The sequence below is a fragment of the Rhopilema esculentum genome, chromosome 11 (genome assembly GCF_057945365.1).
Source record: "Rhopilema esculentum isolate cy_ngs chromosome 11, ASM5794536v1, whole genome shotgun sequence".
In the NCBI taxonomy this organism is placed as follows: domain Eukaryota; kingdom Metazoa; phylum Cnidaria; class Scyphozoa; order Rhizostomeae; family Rhizostomatidae; genus Rhopilema; species Rhopilema esculentum.
The window spans coordinates 9,342,193-9,363,044 of record NC_142825.1 but is presented as its reverse complement, the minus strand read 5'-3'; the positions used below and the strand labels follow the sequence as shown (position 1 = coordinate 9,363,044).

At 37.8% G+C, this 20,852-nt stretch overlaps 2 protein-coding genes across 2 annotated transcripts in view; one reads left to right on the top strand and one right to left on the bottom strand.

Annotated features, from left to right (window-relative positions):
- Window positions 1-11,576, bottom strand: part of LOC135693322 (uridine-cytidine kinase 2-B) — a 39,094-nt gene extending 27,518 nt beyond the window's left edge. Inside the window, exons 1-2 of the mRNA XM_065211765.2 lie at window positions 11,397-11,576; window positions 7,168-7,327 (exon numbers count right to left, since the gene is read on the bottom strand). Of these exons, the coding sequence (XP_065067837.1) occupies window positions 7,168-7,327; window positions 11,397-11,534 (298 nt within the window). The 5' untranslated portion in view covers window positions 11,535-11,576. The remainder of the gene's footprint in view (window positions 1-7,167; window positions 7,328-11,396) is intronic.
- Window positions 2,184-5,516, top strand: LOC148958982 (uncharacterized). Its single transcript, XM_089111116.1, has 3 exons — window positions 2,184-3,876; window positions 3,985-4,281; window positions 4,313-5,516. Exons 1-3 carry the CDS (start codon window positions 3,416-3,418, stop codon window positions 4,569-4,571), a joined length of 1,017 nt encoding a protein of 338 aa, XP_088967242.1. The 5' UTR covers window positions 2,184-3,415; the 3' UTR covers window positions 4,572-5,516.
- Window positions 11,577-20,852: the final 9,276 nt, after the last annotated feature.

Below are 20,852 nucleotides of genomic sequence, written 5' to 3'. Positions count from 1 at the left end.
ACACTCGACACTGCAAGACAACTATGGCCAACACGAGGAGAAAAGAAATAGAACAACGTAATATGGTATAACATCCCACTCAACAAAAATGTCAGCACCAACATCGGACACAGATTCCTCAACCTCATAGAAAAACATTTCCACAAAGACCACAAGCTCAGAAAAATCTCTTCAACCACAACACCGTCAAGATCTGTTACATGATATGCATGATAATTGTGAAGGACACTAGTTACTACTTGAAGTAAATAAATAAACTTTGTGGTATTTCCACCCCACACAACGGCCCGCACCCGGTTATCGGGCTTCTTGACATGGTGCCGCTGCGCAGCCAGTTAAAGAGTCTGGTAACGACCCATGGAGTCTGGCCCGCGTGATCGTGGTAACATGGCCGCCAAGATGGTTTTAGATTGGATTTGCTGATGTTTTCGCTGAGTTATTTCGAAATGTTAATGTTTTTTTGAAGCAAACGAGTTGTTTTTTGATCAATATCTCGGTTATCAAGACTCGGTTGACAAACCACCCCCAAACAAATCCAATGTCAACAAAACATGCAAAAACCAACAAAATAACATATGTACCCTGAAGAAAAAGTGCTGCAATCTACTGGATTTGCTACAAGTCTCTCTCGCTATTTAGTAATGTGAGAGAGAGACTTGTATGTAGCAAGTCTAACACTCAACCGTCATCTACAAAGTCACCCTGACAGGCAGAGACATCAAAACTACAGAAACATATATCGAACTTTAAGAAAACGAATTCAAGACAAGATACAAAAACGCTACGGTATCATTCTGACTCATAGAACTCAGGAACTCTATTTATCTTATCAAATACATCTTTACTCTAAAGATCCTGATATGACACCTTCTATTATAGCTTTAAGAATTTTGCAAAACCTTTTGTACCGACTAATCTATCAGCTAACTTACCTTACTGTATTCATACGAGAAATATTTCAGTCCACCGACATCTCCTGAACAGTGATCTAATCACGTAACAGGCTTATAGAGACGAAAATTTTATATTAATTTGGCATGTGGCTGTCACTCCTGGTAGGTGTACCTTGTATAAACTGTCGGGCAACAAGGGAATACAGCCAAGTTTTATTTTTGACAAAGCTGACGTCGCTACAGAGGTGGAAGAAGGAAGCTTTGTCACCGAAAAGGGAGAAGAAGAGGAAAGAAAAGAAAAATAAGAGAGACACAGAAGAAAAGAGAAAGAGTAAATTTGAAACAACTAAGGCTGTTGACAAACTGAATTCATTCTGTCATAATAAGGTTCTAGCTAAATTATCATAAATTCGTATGGGAGTGATGTTATCAATTAACTATTTTTGGCTTTGAAGATCAGGAAAGTAGAATGTTCAGGATAGGGATAGAAGGATAGAAGTACCAAGAACGAAGTTGCGAGAACAATTCAGTGATTATCGGTATAAGTTTTCCTTGTAGTTTGTGCACGTTAAGTAACGCATACAAAAAATCTGCAACGAATCAACAAGAACAAAACTTAAGTAAGTCTTTAAGGAGTTGCAGGTTGGTTTGAGAAAGTACACAAGCACTAAATATAGTTTAAACATTTGAAATAAAATGTCATCGCCAGCTTCTGAGAACCTAATGGGCAGGGGGAGGAGCTAATAGCAGTGCGTGGGAATGAGCTTAAATGGCATATGATGGAACACTAGGAAGAACGACAGAAGTCCGTCTGGAAAATATATAGAAATGAACAGGTCAAAGATGCTTTATGTTGCATCATGCTAAAGACAGCCAATTTGGCAAAAACATTTCGGTATGTAGATGTATCAGCGGCAGATTGAGAAATTAAGAATGATTGAGAAAATAAACCATAATATATGTCCTTGAAAAAACAAGCTATATATATACGATTAACTTCCTATATATATATTTGATGTGACTTCCGATATTTAACTGCGAATCCTTCTGTTGAAAAGACATTATGTACCTTAAACTGCATATTGAAAACAGTTCAAACTTTGCACTAATACTTTGAAATATGTCACGCTTAATCCAACAAAGTTTAAAAATAACATGATGACGTCATCAGTGACGTCATCACTATCGAACATTTCGGGGCTTGTTAGGGGCTTGTACAAATGATATGACAATTTGAAAGGCTATAAAGCTTTACAAATACGAGGGGCCTGGGTCTAATTTCACACGAAATCCGCGCGAAAACTGTTTCTGACGCTATTCTAATATTTAACTTGCTTTCGTGATTATTTGAAGGCATGATTTTGTAATTTCAAATTTAAGTATATTTTGACTTATTTTGTTATCTCCAAGAATCTGATTTATTATTCTTCACTTTGACTATTTTGCAGATACTGTACAATCCAAATTGTATCTAATATTATTAAGATTGAAATGGATAAAACTTATTAAGTGTAATATGAACCGTTTATTTCTCTCAATTTTCAAGATCATAGCTTTTTGTGTGTCATATGCCAAGGACAAAACCCCGATGGACTTCGTGATTGTCAGTCAGGGATTCCAAAATTAATCGAATATGCAAATATTTTCAATCTCGTGTCATTAACGGCACATCTTATTGCAAGGCAGAAAGAAAATTGCAGTGTCAAGATTCACATAAACGGCCAGAAGAGTTTAGGAAATTCTATAAGAAAAAGGAAAGCAAATCCAGAATTTAATTTTAGAAATAAGCATGAAGTACCAGAGAAGCTTACACGATCATCACTTGATACGTTTATTCGGAAGAAGTATTGCCTCTTCCGTGGCAGCCAATGTAAAGAAGACCCAAAACACCCTGGTAGAAGACCAGTTGTCAGAGTTACACTCTACACTACAAGGAAACCATTCTGCATATGTGCAAGTCAAGACAAGATGATTTTTGGGCCGAGGAGGTAAAAAGAAGGGTGATCAACTGCGTCGATCTTGTACAAGAAGAAGCACTATATCACGACGAATGCAGAGTGAGATTTACTGTAGGTACAAAATCAGAATCTAGTGCACCAAAATCCAAAGGAAGAACAAACAACTCTGCACAACAACAACACTTTCAAAGATTATGTAGCTAGCTAGAAATAGAAGGTGAAGTTTATTCAGGGCAGAATTGCATGAAAAATGAAGGAAATTTCGCGATCAGATGATGTATATACAAGAAAATGGTTAAAGACAAAGCTGAAGGAAGATTATGATGGAATGATATTTTTCTCTGAAAAACAAGGCAAGGCAGACGTTATATGCTTTAGAGATTCTGCATAATATCTTATCAATGACAAGTGGTATGAGAGCAGAAAAGATATTGTTGAGGAAGAGGCAGAAAGGGTTGATAAACAAGCTGCCAAAATAATCTTAGGACAAATAAGATCTGCTCAGTTTGATGTTGAAGAATACCCATCACAAGACCAAATTAGCAGCATTAAATTTGGCAAAGAATGGGTGCCGGGTATTTACGTCTTTTCATAGAGACACTAGTTAAGAAAGGTCTGAAGCAAACTCGCATCGCTCAAACTATTGTGAATGCAGTGAGACCAAGGTCTACTATTGCACCTATTATGTTTGGATTAGGAGTGGAAGTGGAAAAAGTTTTCGAATCAAGGTGGCTTTTGACCGAGTCAAATCGACTTGGATTCTCAATTAGTTATGATGAAGTAGCACGGTATAAACAGTCTGTCGTCTGTAATGAGAGTATGAATGATTTTATAAAATCAAATCTCTGTGGATCCTTCAGTCAATGGTCTGCTGAAAATGAAGATCACAACGTATGTACGATCGATAAAAAAGGTACATTTCATAGGATGGGCTTGGTGGTCTCAACCATACCAGGGTCTCAATCACATCCATTCAAGACCTTTCACCAATCCCAAGGCAGAAGATCAAGTCTGCTGATAATCTTGTAATCGGGAGTGGATTTCCAGTTTTGAACTACCATAATAAAGATAGGTCTGTCATCCGTGGGACTCAAACCATTAAATGAACTAAACGTAAAATCTGCCATGCACTAAAAGAATGTCCTTGACTACGTTTGCCATGCTTCATACTTCCTTCCAAGTCCACGTCCAAGCTGGTCTGGCTACATGACTGATATAAGCCATGGTGAATATCCTGGTAAATCTTCCGTCTCTCTGCTGCCAATTGTTGATTTAAACCCATCAGATATGTCATGCATTTATTCGACTTTGAAATTCGTAGAATCACAAGCAAAGAATATTGGGATACACACGCCAGTTATCACATTTGATCAGCCATTGTGGATTAAAGCTTTGGAGATAATAAATGCAAAATCAATGAACGTAGGGTTTATCTTCTGATGATGGTGGTGATGATGGAACCATCTTTGGAGGGTTTCATCTTCTGATGAGCTTTCTCATTGGTGCTGTAATGAAAGAAAGTGGAATAGAGAAAGTCCTTGAAGGTGTTTATGGGAAGACCACAGTTCCTCATATCCTCTCTGGGAAGGCTGTGTCGAGAGCGCTTAGAGGACACTTCCTTACCGAGGCTGCATTGGTTTGCAATTTAATGACACCATTGATTGCATCTGGACAAGAAAATGGTGATAGTTGTGAAGAGATGGATCGCCCTACATTTTAAGAAGCGACAGTGAAGATTGAGGACTTGTGCTCTGATTTGGAAAAATTGAAAAATGAATTCAGAGAAAAGCATCACCGTGATATCAATATGCTACGATTCCCAACCCTCTCAAAGATTACGTTCAATCTCGAAGAGTACAAGAAGTACCTCGCTAAAACGTCTCGGACATCAAAGTAATGGTTGCAATATTTGAATTACGTCGCTGTGGTAAAATGTTTATTCGTGCGGAGAGAACTGGCATTTGGTGTCTTTGAACAAAATGCTGAACTTATTCGCCGCTACAGCCCATGTTGACTATGCTAAATGTGCAACATTGCATCTACAAAACATGCTTGATTTGGAAAGCCCTCATCCTTGGGTCTATGATCAGTTTGCAAGAGGCAATCTGCACACTATCAGGCGCAGCGAGCGATTTTGGTCAGGCTTATGGACGGATTTGTTCATTGAACAGGTGATGATGAGAGCATTGAAGAGCAACGGTGGTCTGACGCAAGGAAGAGTTATGGATCGGAAGTATGCATAGATGTGCAGACATACACAATGCAATGAGTGAGTTGACTGGCGCATATAGGAAAACAAGTGAACAGCATGTTCAATTAGGCCCAAGCAGAGTGTCTCGAGACAATAAAGATCTAACGTTAATCAAAGAATCTCCACAACTCTTTTGGTGAAGACGAGCAACATCTTAAAAGTCTCTCAACTGGCTTGATTGCTGATGATCGAGTAAACTGTGATGAAGCAGAGAATGTTGGACGAAATATCCAAAACCAACTTGATAACAGGAGCATGGAAGATGCCTTGAAGATCTGTTACCTAAGACAAAAATTGGGAACAGTACAATGACCATCTATACTGTTTAGCCGTTTGACTGTCTTGGCTAACTGCCAAAGTAACGTTACTGAAAACTTCTGCTATGAGCTAACTCCAGACACGACGTCTCCCTTTAAACAAGGTATGATGAGAAAATTGACTAAAGCTGTTCTTAGAAATCACTTACTGGGTACAAAGAATGCAACTATCCCGACTACAAATGACTTTTGCGTGGTTGATGGTGGTGCATTGCTCAACAAAGTCCACTGGCCTAAACCAACGTATTCTGAAGTGCTTGAACAGTACATTGCATTTGTGAAGCAAAGATTTGAGAAGTACACTTGCGTAAATGTTGTATTTGATGGATACTCAGGCAGTATGTCAACAAAAGCTCAGGAGCATCTTCGTCGAATGAGCAAAACGTCAGCTAGCATTGAAATCACTGAAAGCTCAAAAGTTACTTGTAGCAGGGAAGCATTTCTGGCGAACATAGATAACAAGGAAAGGTTGATTAAGTTGCTTTGTACTCGGTTAGAGAGGGAAAGGTTTGTCGCAGTTCAAAGTAACGGAGACACGGATATCTCAATTGTGAAGACTGCCCTTGAGTACGCAGAAACTAGTAGATGTGTTGTTGTGATGGCAAAAGATACGGATATATTGGTTCTTATGATGAGCCACTGGAGAGATGGATTGGGAGAACTGTTTTTTGGAACAGAGAAAAAGGAAAAGAGAAGGCGACATTCAAAATTGTTATACTGAAGCATGCGGGACCTTTCATCAACACAACAGTACCAAGAAGCACTTTTTTTGCTCATGCTTGGAGTGGCTGTGACACAACTTCAGCTATGCACCAAAAAGGTATAATACTGAAATAATAATAGCATAATAGCTTTGTACAGCATAACCTATAATGACATACCTTGCAGTTGATATTAGGTACTAGGATAACTACAATGATATACCACTTTTCACCATTTAGAAAACTGTTATTAATGCACTCTCTTTGTTACAGGGAAGCTGAAAATCCTGAAGCAGTTAGAATTGAGAGAAGGTGAATACTTGAGATATCAAAACAATTTGGGAATTTGTCAATGACTCAGCAAGAGATCGGAGAGGCAGGTGTTCAACTGGTGGTTAAAATGTAAACACATTTCTATTTAAGATATTTAATAAGCTTCTGAAATAAAATATCGAGCAATAGTATCACCAATTTGAATCAACTAACTGAATTTTGCATACTTTTTTTTCAGCTACGGTGGCAAGAAAAACAACTCGTTGGCTAGTATACGATACACCAAATACATTGAAATGGTTACAACGACCAATGTAGTAGAACCAGATAATCTTCCTCCAACTGAAAGAGCGACATACTACCATGCTTTACGAGTGCATTCTTGTTTCTCTATTCAACTAAATTCTGACAATTCATATAACTGAAGTGGACGAAATACCCAACACTGTCTTTATTCCTTTTCTAATTTATAGTCAGTTTAAGTAAGAAAATGACATATTAGCTTCTGTATTTTATTCACAATATGAAATCAATTCCCAAAAATTGTTTGAACTTCCAGGTAGCACAGTGGAAGCATTTAGACCTTTGCTGTCTGAACCCGCAAGACTGGGGATGGAAAATGGAAGACGGTATTATGACACCAATCAAAACCGACCTTGATCCTGCTCCAGAATGGCCCCTTCAGGTTGTATTTATGTATATGCAACAGAAATGGTATTAAAATCGATTATATATGTCAGTAAATTGTGAAGTAGACATTATGTGTGAAACTACCTGGATGGTCAAAATTGAAGTTTCCTGTATCTGCCTGGGCTGATTCTTCCTCATCAAGATCACGGTAAAAACTCTCTTGGCTGAGAATGATGACTTTTCTCATTTGTGATTCAATATTTGCTTGTCCAAGATCTTTTAAAATCTTCTTACATACCTCCGACTGAAATCAAAAAATAATTCCAGGCTTGTAACTTCATGGGTCAAAAAAATGAAGCATCATTAGTGAAACAAGTTGTAACGTAATAATATAAAACTGGCTCCTTTCCTACTTTATAGTATGCAACATGACAAATTGTATGCAACATGACAAATACAAGTATATCATATTGAGAAAAATTATAAAGAAAATATGATCAAGCTATTGTGACATTTTGGTATTAAAGCAATCTCAGAAACAGGTCGTTTTAAAGGATGGTTGGAAAGCATGGTCAGCATACACAAGAAGGAATACTATTCCATTTATTCATTGCAAAACTTAAAATTGTGACACCATGAATCTAAATTTCAAATACAGTTAAACTATTATTCAAAATTATGAGAACAAAGAAAAGAGAAAGTAGAATGCATTGGTGGTTCCAGCCTGGGATAAGTGGGGGGACAAAAGGTGTGTCAGGGACCACCCCCTTTTGGACCAAGCCCTTTTTCCCTGTTTGAAACATTTTCTTCCGGAGGAAACACCTCTTGTCTCCCAAGAAATGTCATTTAATGTGACGATCTAGATAACGCACACCCCCCCCCCCCCCCATGAGGTTCTGTCATCAGTTTTGCAATAGTCTCGAGGACCAACTTTCTGAAAGAGTGCCCTAGTCCCTAGTCCCTCCCATTCCTCCCCGTGGCTCTGCCACTGGTAGAATGTCTTTCCGAATTTAATAACTTGGCTTGTAAAAAACCCTAGACATTTTTAACCATTCTTAATCTATTTTTTAACATACAAATTCCATTTCAGTAGCCAGCGTAGCTATTCTAAAGAATGAATATTTGGTTGCAGACACATGCAATTGCAAAATGAATAAAAGGGCAGGCATTACAACATAGCCAAAGCACTTCAGTGGGAGCTTTAGAAGAAAAATGATTTAGATTACACAGCAAAATGGCATAAAAATGAGTCAGAAAGTTGCATGGCAAATGAGAAGTCTTTATGAATCAGCCTAATTTGAACATCATAATTTTCAACTAAAAAATAAGAGAGTGCCAATTGATAATGTTAACATTATGAGCAGAGCTGAAGATATCTTAAAAATCATTGAAATCATAGAACGCAGGAAATGTTACTGCTGAAAAAATATTTTTCTTTAAATATAAATTGGCAAAAATTATTCTAGCTTGATAGTAAGTTGATAATGAGTTAACTAATCAGTTGATGATGAATTCCAGCTTCTACATCTTGGGATCATGTCCCATACCAGGGCATAAACTTAAGTGAAAGACCTTTTTTAACATCATAAGGGGGCTGTTGAGTGATGGTAATGCTCAAAGTAGGTGCATTTCAACAACATACTAAAAATTTTCTGTCAATATTCTGCTCAATGTTAACAAATTCAAGGTGCCTGTGACAGACACTAAATGACCCTTAATTAGATCTTTGAGTATCTTCTTGAATAATGTTCTATTTAGTGCAATTTCAGTGTCCATGTTTAGGTTGGTATGCATACGTTCTACTGTTTTCCTCTAATTTTAAAATATATTCTCTTGTTAACAAACAGTGAAATCTTTAACAGACAGTGATTCAAAGTTCAGTTATGGAGGTTCAGCTGAATGGAAAGACCTTGGGATGAACATGACCAATAGCATGAAAATGAAAACATGCCAAGTGCTAAGCTTTTCTCATATAAAAAATCAATTTCATTTACTTTTATTTGTGTACTTCAATTTTATGTTCACAAAATACCCTTTAATCAAGTGATTACTCAAATGCTTACTTTATTTCCTTGACCATCAATACCTTGCTATAGATTTTCAATCATGAAGACGATTTGTTCAGTAGCTTGAACATTGAACTGGACTGACACCCCTTTCATTGACATTTATTGTCTACTAAAGCTTGCCTTCTAAAGCTATTTCTTATAAAATAATAAATTTTTTTAGCAATAGCAGGCAAAAATAGATATTGTTATAATATCTTTCCATTTTCAATATTGTGTTGTTGGAGGTACTGTGTATAATCATAAACAGATAAAAGAGGGTTATATGATACCTATCTCGAAATATTTCGTATTTAAATAATTCAGTCTTAGTAAGGCAATAAATGCCTATCAGTAAAAGCATTGGGGTAGCAGATGGTAAACTTTGAGGGAGGTTGAGTTTAGATCTTACCAGGGCACTCCGGGAATAAAAAGCACACAGGCTTAAAAAGACCCCTGCTGGTTTGGCTATTAAGCCCTTGCAGAATTTGTTGTTTATCTATTTATATTTGAGTATATACAAGCCAAAAAAAATTACCTTGTCTACTTGTAAACATGATTCATCTTAAGAAGACAGATGTTTTGTGTTCATTACTACCCCCAAATGACAAACTGGTTTTTTGCAAAATGGCAACGTTTTGTGTAGGAACACAGGTTTAATGTGTAGTATCCAACAAAACTCATCTTTATTCAAAAACATATAGAGCAGTACAATGTTATTCAAAGGATAATTGAAGATTAAGTTGTTTCGCATTAAAGATTAAAGAAAGAATAGCTGAAATTCACTTCTTTTCTGTTAGAAATGAAGGTCGACTTGGAGTACTCCAGTTTCATAAAAGTATAGAAAATTCCAATACTCATTCTTTCTTAAGAGTTTCTTAATCTGAAAAAAGCATAGAAGAGCTAAAAAATAACATGATTAAAATTGGTGAATAACATATACATAAACCTCAAAGCATAAAGGGAAGCAGAAATGCAGATCGAAAGTAACAAGAAAGAGTTCAGACAGGGTGAATGATTGGTTCTATGTTTTTGAAAAATCCCAACCGTCTATCCCACCTTGTTGAAGAGTCAAAGAGAAAAATTTCTGATTGCCCAGTTGTCGATTCTTATATCATGTTTCTTATCAAAATGAGTGTATTCGTAACACAAATTTCATGCTTGACAATGTTGTGTAACAATTCTCATTCTTGCTGTTTTACGCTATCTGTTGTTCCTTTCATACACAATCATTTCCTATTCCATTGCTAGTTTTAACAGATAAGACTATAGTTAACATTTGATGTCAAAAGAAACAGGAATTTCCTTTTCATAATGATATTTATTAAAACCATATATCTCTTTGACACGACGTTATTTATAAATACCCTGATATATAGCGGTAGGTAGTTAAAACATTGGAGAGTGAGACGAAGTGGATTCAATGAGAGCGTTGTTACAAATAACTGCGTGGGCAGAAAAAAGCACTCCCAAAACTTTTTTGGGTGGGGTTCACGCGGGCCCGGGCTATAGCCTGCGTCTCCGGGAAAGGCCTGGATCTTACTCCAATATTTTTGCTTCTATTGAGATAAAACTGCTCGAACTGAGCCTGAATGGCGTAACATTGAACTGATTTGAGGAACAGGAATCCCCAACCCTTATATCTTCTATGCCTTTGGGTGAAAGGGAGTTATTTTAGGAAGCTAGTCCATTAAACAATGTTCTTGGTCCTGTGTTTACAAAGGATAAGAATATGCCTGGACACAAGTATAAGCAATTCCTTTGCAGATTTGCAAGTTAACAAAAATAATTATAAACAGCTCCATCTTTGTGATTTCTCATTTTATCTTATTTCAAGTTATTCCCTAAGAAGGCTCTGGGACAATACACCCTTGTAAATACATACAAAATTTAAACAAAAACAAAAGATTTTCCAGGGATTCATGGACAAATCAATGGGATTTCTACCAAAGGTTTTTTGTGGATTGATTTGCCCTCAGGGTAGACATTTTCTACCTTAAAAATTTCAGCACTGACATCTTTTGCCTACTGCACTGACTATAAAACCCCAAAATGTTTTCTCTGAAACTGACATTCAAATACACAGGGTGTCCATGTCCATCAAGCATCATACAAAGACATCCTTCCAACGATGTTTGTGCTAGTGATAACTTGCTAGATTGAATAAACAAACTTTTTAATGGAAACAAGGGACCCCATAGGTTTTAATACAAAGTAACATAATTTAATAACAAAACTCTTTCGAAATGAAATGTGACAGCATTGCTTCTTTCTGTGTTACACTTAGGCCTAAATGCCTTTCAAAATATCTTATCAAATGTTGCATACTTTTCCACAGCATGTTCCACCCGCCACACCAATAAGAAAAGGTCTCTTCCTCTCCTGATCAGTTGGAACCTTGAAAGATGTTTTCAGCGTTTCTTTGCTGACAGGCACTCGGGCTTCCATGCTTACGTCTTCCGCCATGATTCTTTTTCTAAACAAATAGAATGACTCCCTGTGCTCTTTCTCCTTCACAATTTGGGAAATATGCACTGATCACACCTCATTGTCCGACTATTGCAGGACTCATTTTGGTTTTGAAGTTACAAGTTTCATCGAGATCAGCTAAATTCCTTAATTAATAAGAAAAAGTAAAAATATGTGCTATCGAGATTTGGACTGATATAAATTCTCTGTAATAATAGAAAGAGAGATACATTAAATGAAATACGCTATAAAAAGATGATAATGGAGAACTTTTATCTAATCAATGACTTTTTTGTTAAACAAAATCTGGTAGAAAAAAATAAAAAACTTAATGCAAATACCAGGTCTACCTCAAAAACCCAAAAATTCCAGTTATTTTGAATAAAACTGATTAAGGTGAAATTTTAAACCTTATTAACAGCCTGGTGGTAAACAGATCCCCAGATATATTTGGCATTACCCCAAAACATATTAAAATAGCCTCACCTGTGCAAGCAAGTCCAATACCACAGTTCTTCAATAAGTTCATTAACGAAGTAACCCTTTGAAATCATTTAAATTTGTTTAAGTAATTCCTGTTGGAAGTTTCGTGTATTAAAGATGTTGATGTCTAACCATTTCCATTTGATGACAACAATTGACCCATTTCAATTTTTAAAATGATAAGTAACTTGAAAAAAAATTCATTCAATCTATTTTGATGGATATAAGCACAAAATTCAACACTCTGTCAAAAATTTAAACTTGGCTCCTAAAAAGACCAATCTACTGAACAAGCTGTAATAGATATCGGTGGAAAATTTTCTAATGCAATTGAAGAAAAAGAAAACGCATGTTCCTTTGTTGGATCTGGCAAAATTTTTTATACTGTTAATTGTCATATTTTCAATGAAAAACTCAAACACTGTTGCATAAGAACTTAAATCATCTAAACTGGTTTAAATCCATAGTCGAAGCATTTCAAAAGTAAAGGGCATAAAGGCAAAAGGGGGGAACCTCTGTCTCTGTGAATCGCAAATAGGTACTTTCTTATGTTTCTAAAAATTGGGCACGTGCCCCCTGTCACCTCAATCTTATTCAAGTAGTCGCAGACAGTGTGTTAAAGTAGAACAGATACTTTATAGTTTTGGTGTGCCACAATGTAGTATCCTTGGACCCTTGCTTTTTCTACTTAACATAGATAGCATTAACCAGTCATCAAACTCAATTGATGTTCGTCTATTTGCAGAAGAGTTTCCTTTTCTAATAAAGACAACAATACCAAAGAAATGTATTCAAATAACGAGCTGTATAACATAACTATCTGGTTACGAGCTTAAAAAATGAGCTTAAACATTTAGAAATCAAATGTTATTAATTTAAAAAGATAGAAATCAGTTATAAAGAAAGGAGCCTCTGCATTAATAGCGAGAAGATATAAAAAAGACATGTATTGTTTTTTGTGCTGTTTGCTACCTAGCTTTCGAGGGTAGCTTAAAGACACTGAAAGCTTTACTTATCGAGCAGTGTCCTAGTCCTTCCTCTCCACCGTGACCACACCTCGTGATTCCTACGCCTGGAATTACAGAGAGCTTGCGACTCTCCTCACTCTGAAGGAAAGTTTGGTCATGTCACGGACTCAACCACGGACCCTTGGGTCTGTAGTCAGCGACCCTAACGACTGAGCCATCTTCGCACCTGACAAATACCCAACTTAGAGTTCAGTTGGACACATAATTGAATTGGAAAGCTTTCTAATGGTAGGGAATCCTTTCTAAGCTTGGATATCTTGTACCTACAAAATAGTAAAATTTCCTTATAATTCTTTTATTCAGCCAGATATGGAATAAGTATGGGGAATTGCTGACAAGAGTTATCTAAATGTGGTTACTGAAGATATAAAGAATGGTGCGAGATTTATGGCTTTTAGAAAAAAGTATAAAACTACACTCCCTCTGTTTCAAAGCTTACCTTGTTGTCTTTAGATATAAACATTCTATTTTTACAAGGAAAATTCATGTGTAAATTTACAAGAATGAAATTCTTTGCAATACTAGTAAATATGATGAACCCAAATCCTGCACTTCTATCATCCTAAACTTGAACTTGACATTGTTGTTAGCATTATTGAAGTTCCCATATAGAAGAGGGTTTGGAACAGCTTCAATTTTGCTGGCTAAGTTTTCACAAATTGTACAGAAGAAACGATTTATTGTACTTGATATTTCTTTTTTGTTAATAAATACCTTGCCTGAATCTTTGATACAATCAATATTGCTAGATTTTGATTTTTTGTTCAGGAGTTCATTAATTTTTGCTTTGTGTTTCCTTTATATTCCAAAATCTTTGTAGCAAAATATTGCTTCGTGAGCTGGATATCAAAGGAGTTGACTTTATTTCGAGCCTGTCTGTATGAATCAATAAGATTTGGTGATTTACTTTTAGGAGCTGCTTTTTTCAGTCTGTCTCTGGTGATCATCAGACCCCTAGGGTGTTTGTCAATACAGGGGCAGTATTTTTCTGTAACGCGAATTTCCCTAAGCGGAGCATGTTTTTCAATGAGGGAAGAAAACAATAGTGACCAATTATTGACAACTTCTTATAACACGCATTCAAACAGAAATGCGAGTAGAGTTATGTTTTCGTATCGACCAGTGGCGGAGCCATGTGGGGGGATGGAAAAACTTCGGGGGTGTACGTTATCTAGATTTTCGCATTTAAATGACATTTTTTTGGGGAACAAGAAGTGTTTCCACTTATCCCAGGCTAGAGCCGCCACTGGTTTCGACCTGTTGATCCATTCCATGATTCTTTTGAGTAGTAGGTTAAACGCTTCTGAAAGAGGGTTGAGTATAGGGCGTCGCTCTAGGGGGATTTCCAAGTCCCATTTACCGAAGAACTTGGCTATAGGGGTCCATAAATAATAACTTTTTTAAAAAAATTATATATTATAATCAGGGGCGGCGCGAAGCGTCGCAAAGTAGGTAATCAAAAATTGGCGAGCAAAGCGAGCGAATCCTCCAGGGGGCCCGGGGGTGGAGCCCCCGGAAAAATTTTCAGGACCACGCCCTTTCAAAAACCCTAAGAATAGTGAAGAATCGTATGCTTGATGGTTCAACTGTTTTAGCAATTTCGAAAACAATTTCTCTCTTGCTTTTCATTGTGCGGATTAATATACAACATTATCAATGTGATTATGAACCATTTATGCGTATCTTGATGCATTTTTGTTGTGCCTAACAACCTCTCTTTGCCTTGCCTCATCTAATGCACAAGCAACATCGATATAACCTAGCTGTGCCGTTGGGTAGAATTTGGTTTTGGGATGCTTGATGACTGCCATTTTGTACCCTGTCGAAGTAAACCATGAAAGCCTATTAGTACGAAAGGCGCTTTCGTCTAAAATGTACATAAAGAATCATCATTAAACATTCAACCTATTTAAGTTCGATCTTGATTATTTACATAATGTCTGAGTTCCCATTCTGTGCTTACAACCACAGAATACTCCGCCGCACAACACAACAACCAAATGCCTTGAGGTTCTGTTTCGGAGATGCAGTGAACGGCTGACAGTTCATGCCACGGGTTTTGAGCCTGTAAACGATTCTGGAATAACAGACCTATTCAAATCGGCCAAAAGCCCGTTTTCGTGAGCCGTAAAAAGGGCAAGGTAATCAAAAGTGGATTTGCTTACCTTGAAAGGATTGACCAGGAATCACTACGTAGAGATTTCATGCAGACTTATTTGTCCAGGATAAACGATTCTGCACATTTTCTGGACAATAATTTTCCATGAGAACACTTATTAGTAGTTTTTGAAAAGTTTTTTAAATTTACTAAAAGCCTCTTTAAATTGTTTAATCTTTAATTTTTTATCAAAATATGAAAAAAAACTTTCCTATTTGGCAAATATTCCTGAAATAAATTATTTAATTTTAAGCGCACCGTTGATAAACCACCCATCACAAAGAGACCAGCGATAAAAAATGTTCCTTCCTTCTTTGTTGTTACATCCACATATCCAGGAATAAACACATAGACAGACTCACTGGTTCATCCTTTTTATTTTATTCTGGGGCATGGCTAACCATCCTTTTTTAATTACAAACGCTGTTCATGATTTTCTTGCTCAGAATGTAGTGAAATACCCCAGTGATAGTCGTTTGTAAGCACTCTACTAATCATGAAGGATGGGGAACTGCTCTCGAGGTAATGAAACTGCGGAATGATTACGTTGCTGCGTGGCGCTCTTTGTTCAAAAGCCATCAGCACAATAAGACCTACGTCACAGAAACAACGAAAAGGTCATCAAACAGGGATCTGATTACCTTGCAGCTTCGCGGCCCTCGCGGTTCTCGTAGTTCTGGCGGTCGTTTGAGCAATAGAACAAAAAGAACATGCGTCAGAGGATTAAGAAATAATTATCGCCTGCCACGAAACAAAAGCCAAAACAAATGAAGATCTAAATGTCAACACGCCGTAAAACAGCCCCTGGACGAGCTTGTCCTTATGGATTTCGATTCACAACAGGTTCAATCAAGACCTATAACATTCATTGTGGTCGTAATACTTCAGTTTAGGTTTAAGCATAATTTTCTCAAGTTCTGGAAAAAAAAGGTAATCAGCGATTACCTTGATTACCCCTAAGCGCCGCCCCTGATTATAATCCAGCCTTTCCATTACCACAAACTGCCATTAATAGAGACGATAATGACAAAAGTCTATGAATCAAATAAGGTAGGAGCAGTTGAGTCTTTGACTGCCCGAGTTTTGAAGATATTTTCGTTAAGAATTTCTCATCTTTGTGGTGTTAAGACATCAGTTATGCTAAAATTATATCAAATAGCAAACAGAAGTAATAGTCACCAGACAATGGTCTAGATAAGAGAATTCATAGGAGGGGTGAGAAACTTAGATTTTCTGACAAAATTCCAACAAGCATTTATATTTTTCATAAATTTTAACATAACATAACGACATCAAAACAAAAATAAAGGAATCTTTCGATAAATTCAGGCATTCTTGTGTTTATTTAGCTTGAAATTCTTTCCTATCAGAACATGGCAATTAGATGAACATGGACAATAATGTTAAATTTCCGACAAGACCAGAAGTTTTCTGACAAAATGGAAGTTTAGCTATACAGGGGGTTTTGCCTCCGCTGAACCTCCTCCCCCCTCTATCTACGTCACTGCCACCAGCGCCGTTTAGCCACCATAGCAATTTTAGCAACCAAATTAGCCACCAGAGCAATTTTAGTAATCATCAATTTCAAACATTCCTAGGGAGCATTCCCCCTACCTTCTAGAAGCGTCTGCCTAAGGCATGCTTTATCATTTATTTTTCATCCTGACCTGGGACCCATAAATCCTCCCCGCGGCCTTGCGTATAATCATAGATATCAGAACTCTTTTCGGTGGTAGGAACCATTGATAGGAACGCATCAACGCAACCCTTTTGAATGGATGGAAGGGTTTTCTTGTACTGTAAACAATACGCGGAAACCAATCCAGGGTAGTTTTAGGTAGTCCCCCATTAGGGGGTTTGAATCTAGTATTCAAGACGCAAAGTTTTGAAATTCGCGTTTTCATGCAGAGTTTTTTCGGCACTCACGTTCAAGTTAACCTGATTTGTGTTCGGAATTTAAAACTCGATGGAAATGTGGGCAAATTTCCTGCCCAATTAGAGAAATGTCCAATTAGGAAATTTGCCTCTCTGTTTTCCTCAATAATTTATGCAATAATTCCATCAAATTATTCGTCACTGGAATTTTCTTCTTCGGTATCAGTGTCATAAGATTGTTTCGTCCGCCTATTCTATGTTGTTTCGTCCTTCCAGTAAAGTTGTTTCTGCCGCTAGGTTCCCTATATCCCTCGTCGCTAGTGCCGTCCTATAAGCAGCTTCTGGTATTGTACCAGCTTTTGCCATTGTTGTCTCTTGACGAACTGTCCTTTGTCTCACAACTTGACCGTTAACCGATGCCCATTCCCTCATCGATATTTTGTCGTCTGGCATCATCGATATAGCGGGTAGAGGTGCAGGAAACACGGAGTTTTTCAGTTCTAAACTATCGTCGGGTAGAGGATACCAGCTCGATGCACTTGTGTAGTAATATGCACTCCACTGTATCAATGATTTTAGGCTCTCTTTAATTGAGGATGCAAATGATTTGGCATATTGAAGTTTGACAGCCTTGCTGATAATCTACTGTTGAGTGCAACTGCTCAATGTCGAGGGTCCTGCAGCTGAGTAAATTTATGTCATTGTATTCAGAAGTATCGAGATTTGCCTTCAATTTTTGCAGTCCCCATTCTAAAAGAAGAACAGATTCCAAAGTATTTCCAGAAATACTGCCCTCAGGCCCACTGAGCTTGTTTGGCATATTAATGTTACTACTTTTGATATTGTCAACATCTTTCTTTTGCCACGCCCTCTAGTTCTTCGGAAGCGCCTTTTTTGAGCAGAAATGGGGGGGGGGTATTGAAGGGGCTTCATTTTCGCCATTCTATTCAGTTTTTATCGAGAAAGAATATATAACAGTGCATAATCATGAAACAAATTAAACTGGTGTCCTTGGGCTGTGCAAATGATTGCAAAAGTGCACAGCACTGTTGACCAGGAATGCAGAGGAAGTAATGCAGGCGAACGAGCAAGCGGAACGTCGTAGTGTAACTGCTACCCCAATTATGTATCATTCTCGAGACAAAGTAACTCCGCTCTGACCGCTCCGATTGCAATTTGCAATAGTGAAACTCTAACTTAAGGGATATTATGCTCCTCCAGGACAATTCCAATCAATTCACAATGTGTCATAGTCACAAAAAAGCTTACCTGCTATTTGTGTAGGGTTGCCAATAAATGTAACATCGCTTAAAGCTTTACGGATTCGCTGTTATCTTATCTAGCATAGGAAAAGAAGCTTTTCAAAGAAAAAGCACATTGGGAGACAAGCTCTATGGCTTCTGCCAAGCACTTAACATCATACTTGCTATCTTTCTCTTGAATGGAAAATGCACTAACCAATTTCCCCGACTGTTCTCAAGGAAAGTGCAGTCTCCATCATTGTTGTGATTTGCCTGATGGATCCGGAACTAGAATCACAAATGTATCCAACATGATTGAACCCTACTGCCATACTACATGGCTCGTGAAACTGAGCGTAGAGTGCCGTTCCATCTCGTGTGCCTTCTTCTCCAGGCCCTGCAAATTTTTTAGAGCCATTTTCTTCCTTGAAAGGAATCCCGAAATCGGTAGTGAAGCCTTTTGATTCCATCAGTATCCATTTCTTTTCTCTTTATTGCAGATCTATCAACACAGCTCCCTTGTCGTACAAAACTGTCAGGTTTACTTTGATAACCATAACAGCACAAATATATTTCCATTTATCAGGATATTTCGAAAGTTTAGATCTGACTCCAATAAGCCCTAGTCCATCCCTCTGTATTCTCAATTCTTCGATAGTTTTTCTTGAACTGCAAGCAGCGAAGATGAGCTCTTCGTCGACATGCGTAAGGCAGGTGAAGGACATCTTCTCCTCACCACCAAAATTAATCTCTCTTGCATCCCACTTGTTTTCCTTGTATCTCTTTTCCAGCTGTTCCTGATGCTTCCTAATACGGTCTTTGCAAATAGCCAAAGTACATGAGACACTCAGCTTGAGATTGTCCAACACTGTTTTGTTTTCATTTATTCCAAGGAACGAACGCTAGCAACATCTTGCCTCGCAGGATTGCGGGCTTTAAATCCAAAAAACAAATTGGTGTATTGCCAGAAATGAAAATGATACCGTTAAAGTAGCAAATGCGAGTGCCTTTGATATCTCCTGAGATGAGCTCAATTACTTGGACTGGGCTGTGAAGCTTAGCTTTGTAGAGCTTTGAAGTTCCCTTTTCAGCATCATAGGACAGGAACAGCAGCCTTCCTGCTCGTCCAGTTGCAATGCTTATAATGTGAGGAAATGCACCAACCCGGTTTGTTGCTGTAAACCCCACTGTTTCAGGAACAATGGTATGGCATATATACCAAAGGTTCGAAATATAGTCACACATCTTGAAATTGCAAAGTTTAAAAACGGCTGTTGGGTCTTGATGGTCACGGTTTCTCACGTAATCGTTCAGGGTAGATACTTCTTTATCACCTTTCAGACTTTAGGCTCTGCTCTGTTTCTCAATGTATATAGAAGATTAAGGTTCCCACATTCGCATCCCAGTTGTCGGGGCCAGTTTGAAAAGCTAGCTTTCAGGGTCTTCAACACATGTGGAGCGTCTGGTTAGACCGTCAGCAGGCTTAAGGCTGGACCTACACTTCCATTGACGACGTCTCTTTTGAAGGAAACCACGCACTTTTTGTTTCCTTCTTCGCAGTCAAGCGTTAACACAGTTACTACCCTACGAACACACTTAAGATCGGGCACCATGCAAAACTCACAGGGTTTTACAGATGGTATGTAATTGACATAGCCTATCTTTGCACAATCTTTAAAGACAGTTTTGCTCTCATTCACTTTCATATAGAAATAGAGTGAGCTGTGCTGCAGGCAAGATTAAATCTGACTCCCTTGACCTATTCTGACAGTTTTCGCACATTTGTAAGATGTTAATCTCCTCTATCAGCAGCTTTTTCATGTCTTCGCCTGTTTTTCCACTTTTTGGAGGATACCTGACCGAAACAGGCATGCTATATTTTTTATCAAGAGTTGAAATCGAACTTACCAAGGCCTCACAGACCAGCTCTTTTTGCAATGTGTCACTGTCTACAAAAGGCGTATCTCGTACAAACTGCATGTTAATTTCTGATGGAAGTCCTACATTCGACTTTGTCCTTTCATCAAATTGAATTGCAGGTTTTAAAGCAGTTCCATCGTTGCCTAATGCTACTGGAAATACGAGAAGTTTACTTGAGTGAATTCGGGGAGACGCTTTATTGGACGAATAGAGGACCCTCATAAAAAGCACCCTCGAGTGACTGAGGCCATCCTCTGTAAATATTTGTATCATTATCATTATTATTATATTATTGGACTCACATCTTGTTGTAAGTTAGTAGTTAAGTAGACTTAGATATCGATGCACTCCAGATTTAATTGTATAGGCCGCCTGTTTCTTGCGCAGCGTCTCCTCTGATGGTCCACCAAGATGCATCTCTATCAAAATTTTCACAAGTGCACGAATTCACGAATTCCCGTGCATAAAAACTGAGTATTCACGTTCACGAGCGAACCTTCATTTACGAAATCACGCTATAACATTTGCCGATTCACGTTTTCGCTGTCCAAAAAAGTCCAATCCAGCTTCAGGTAAAAGCTATTGGGGGGGGGGGGGGCCTTCTAGATAA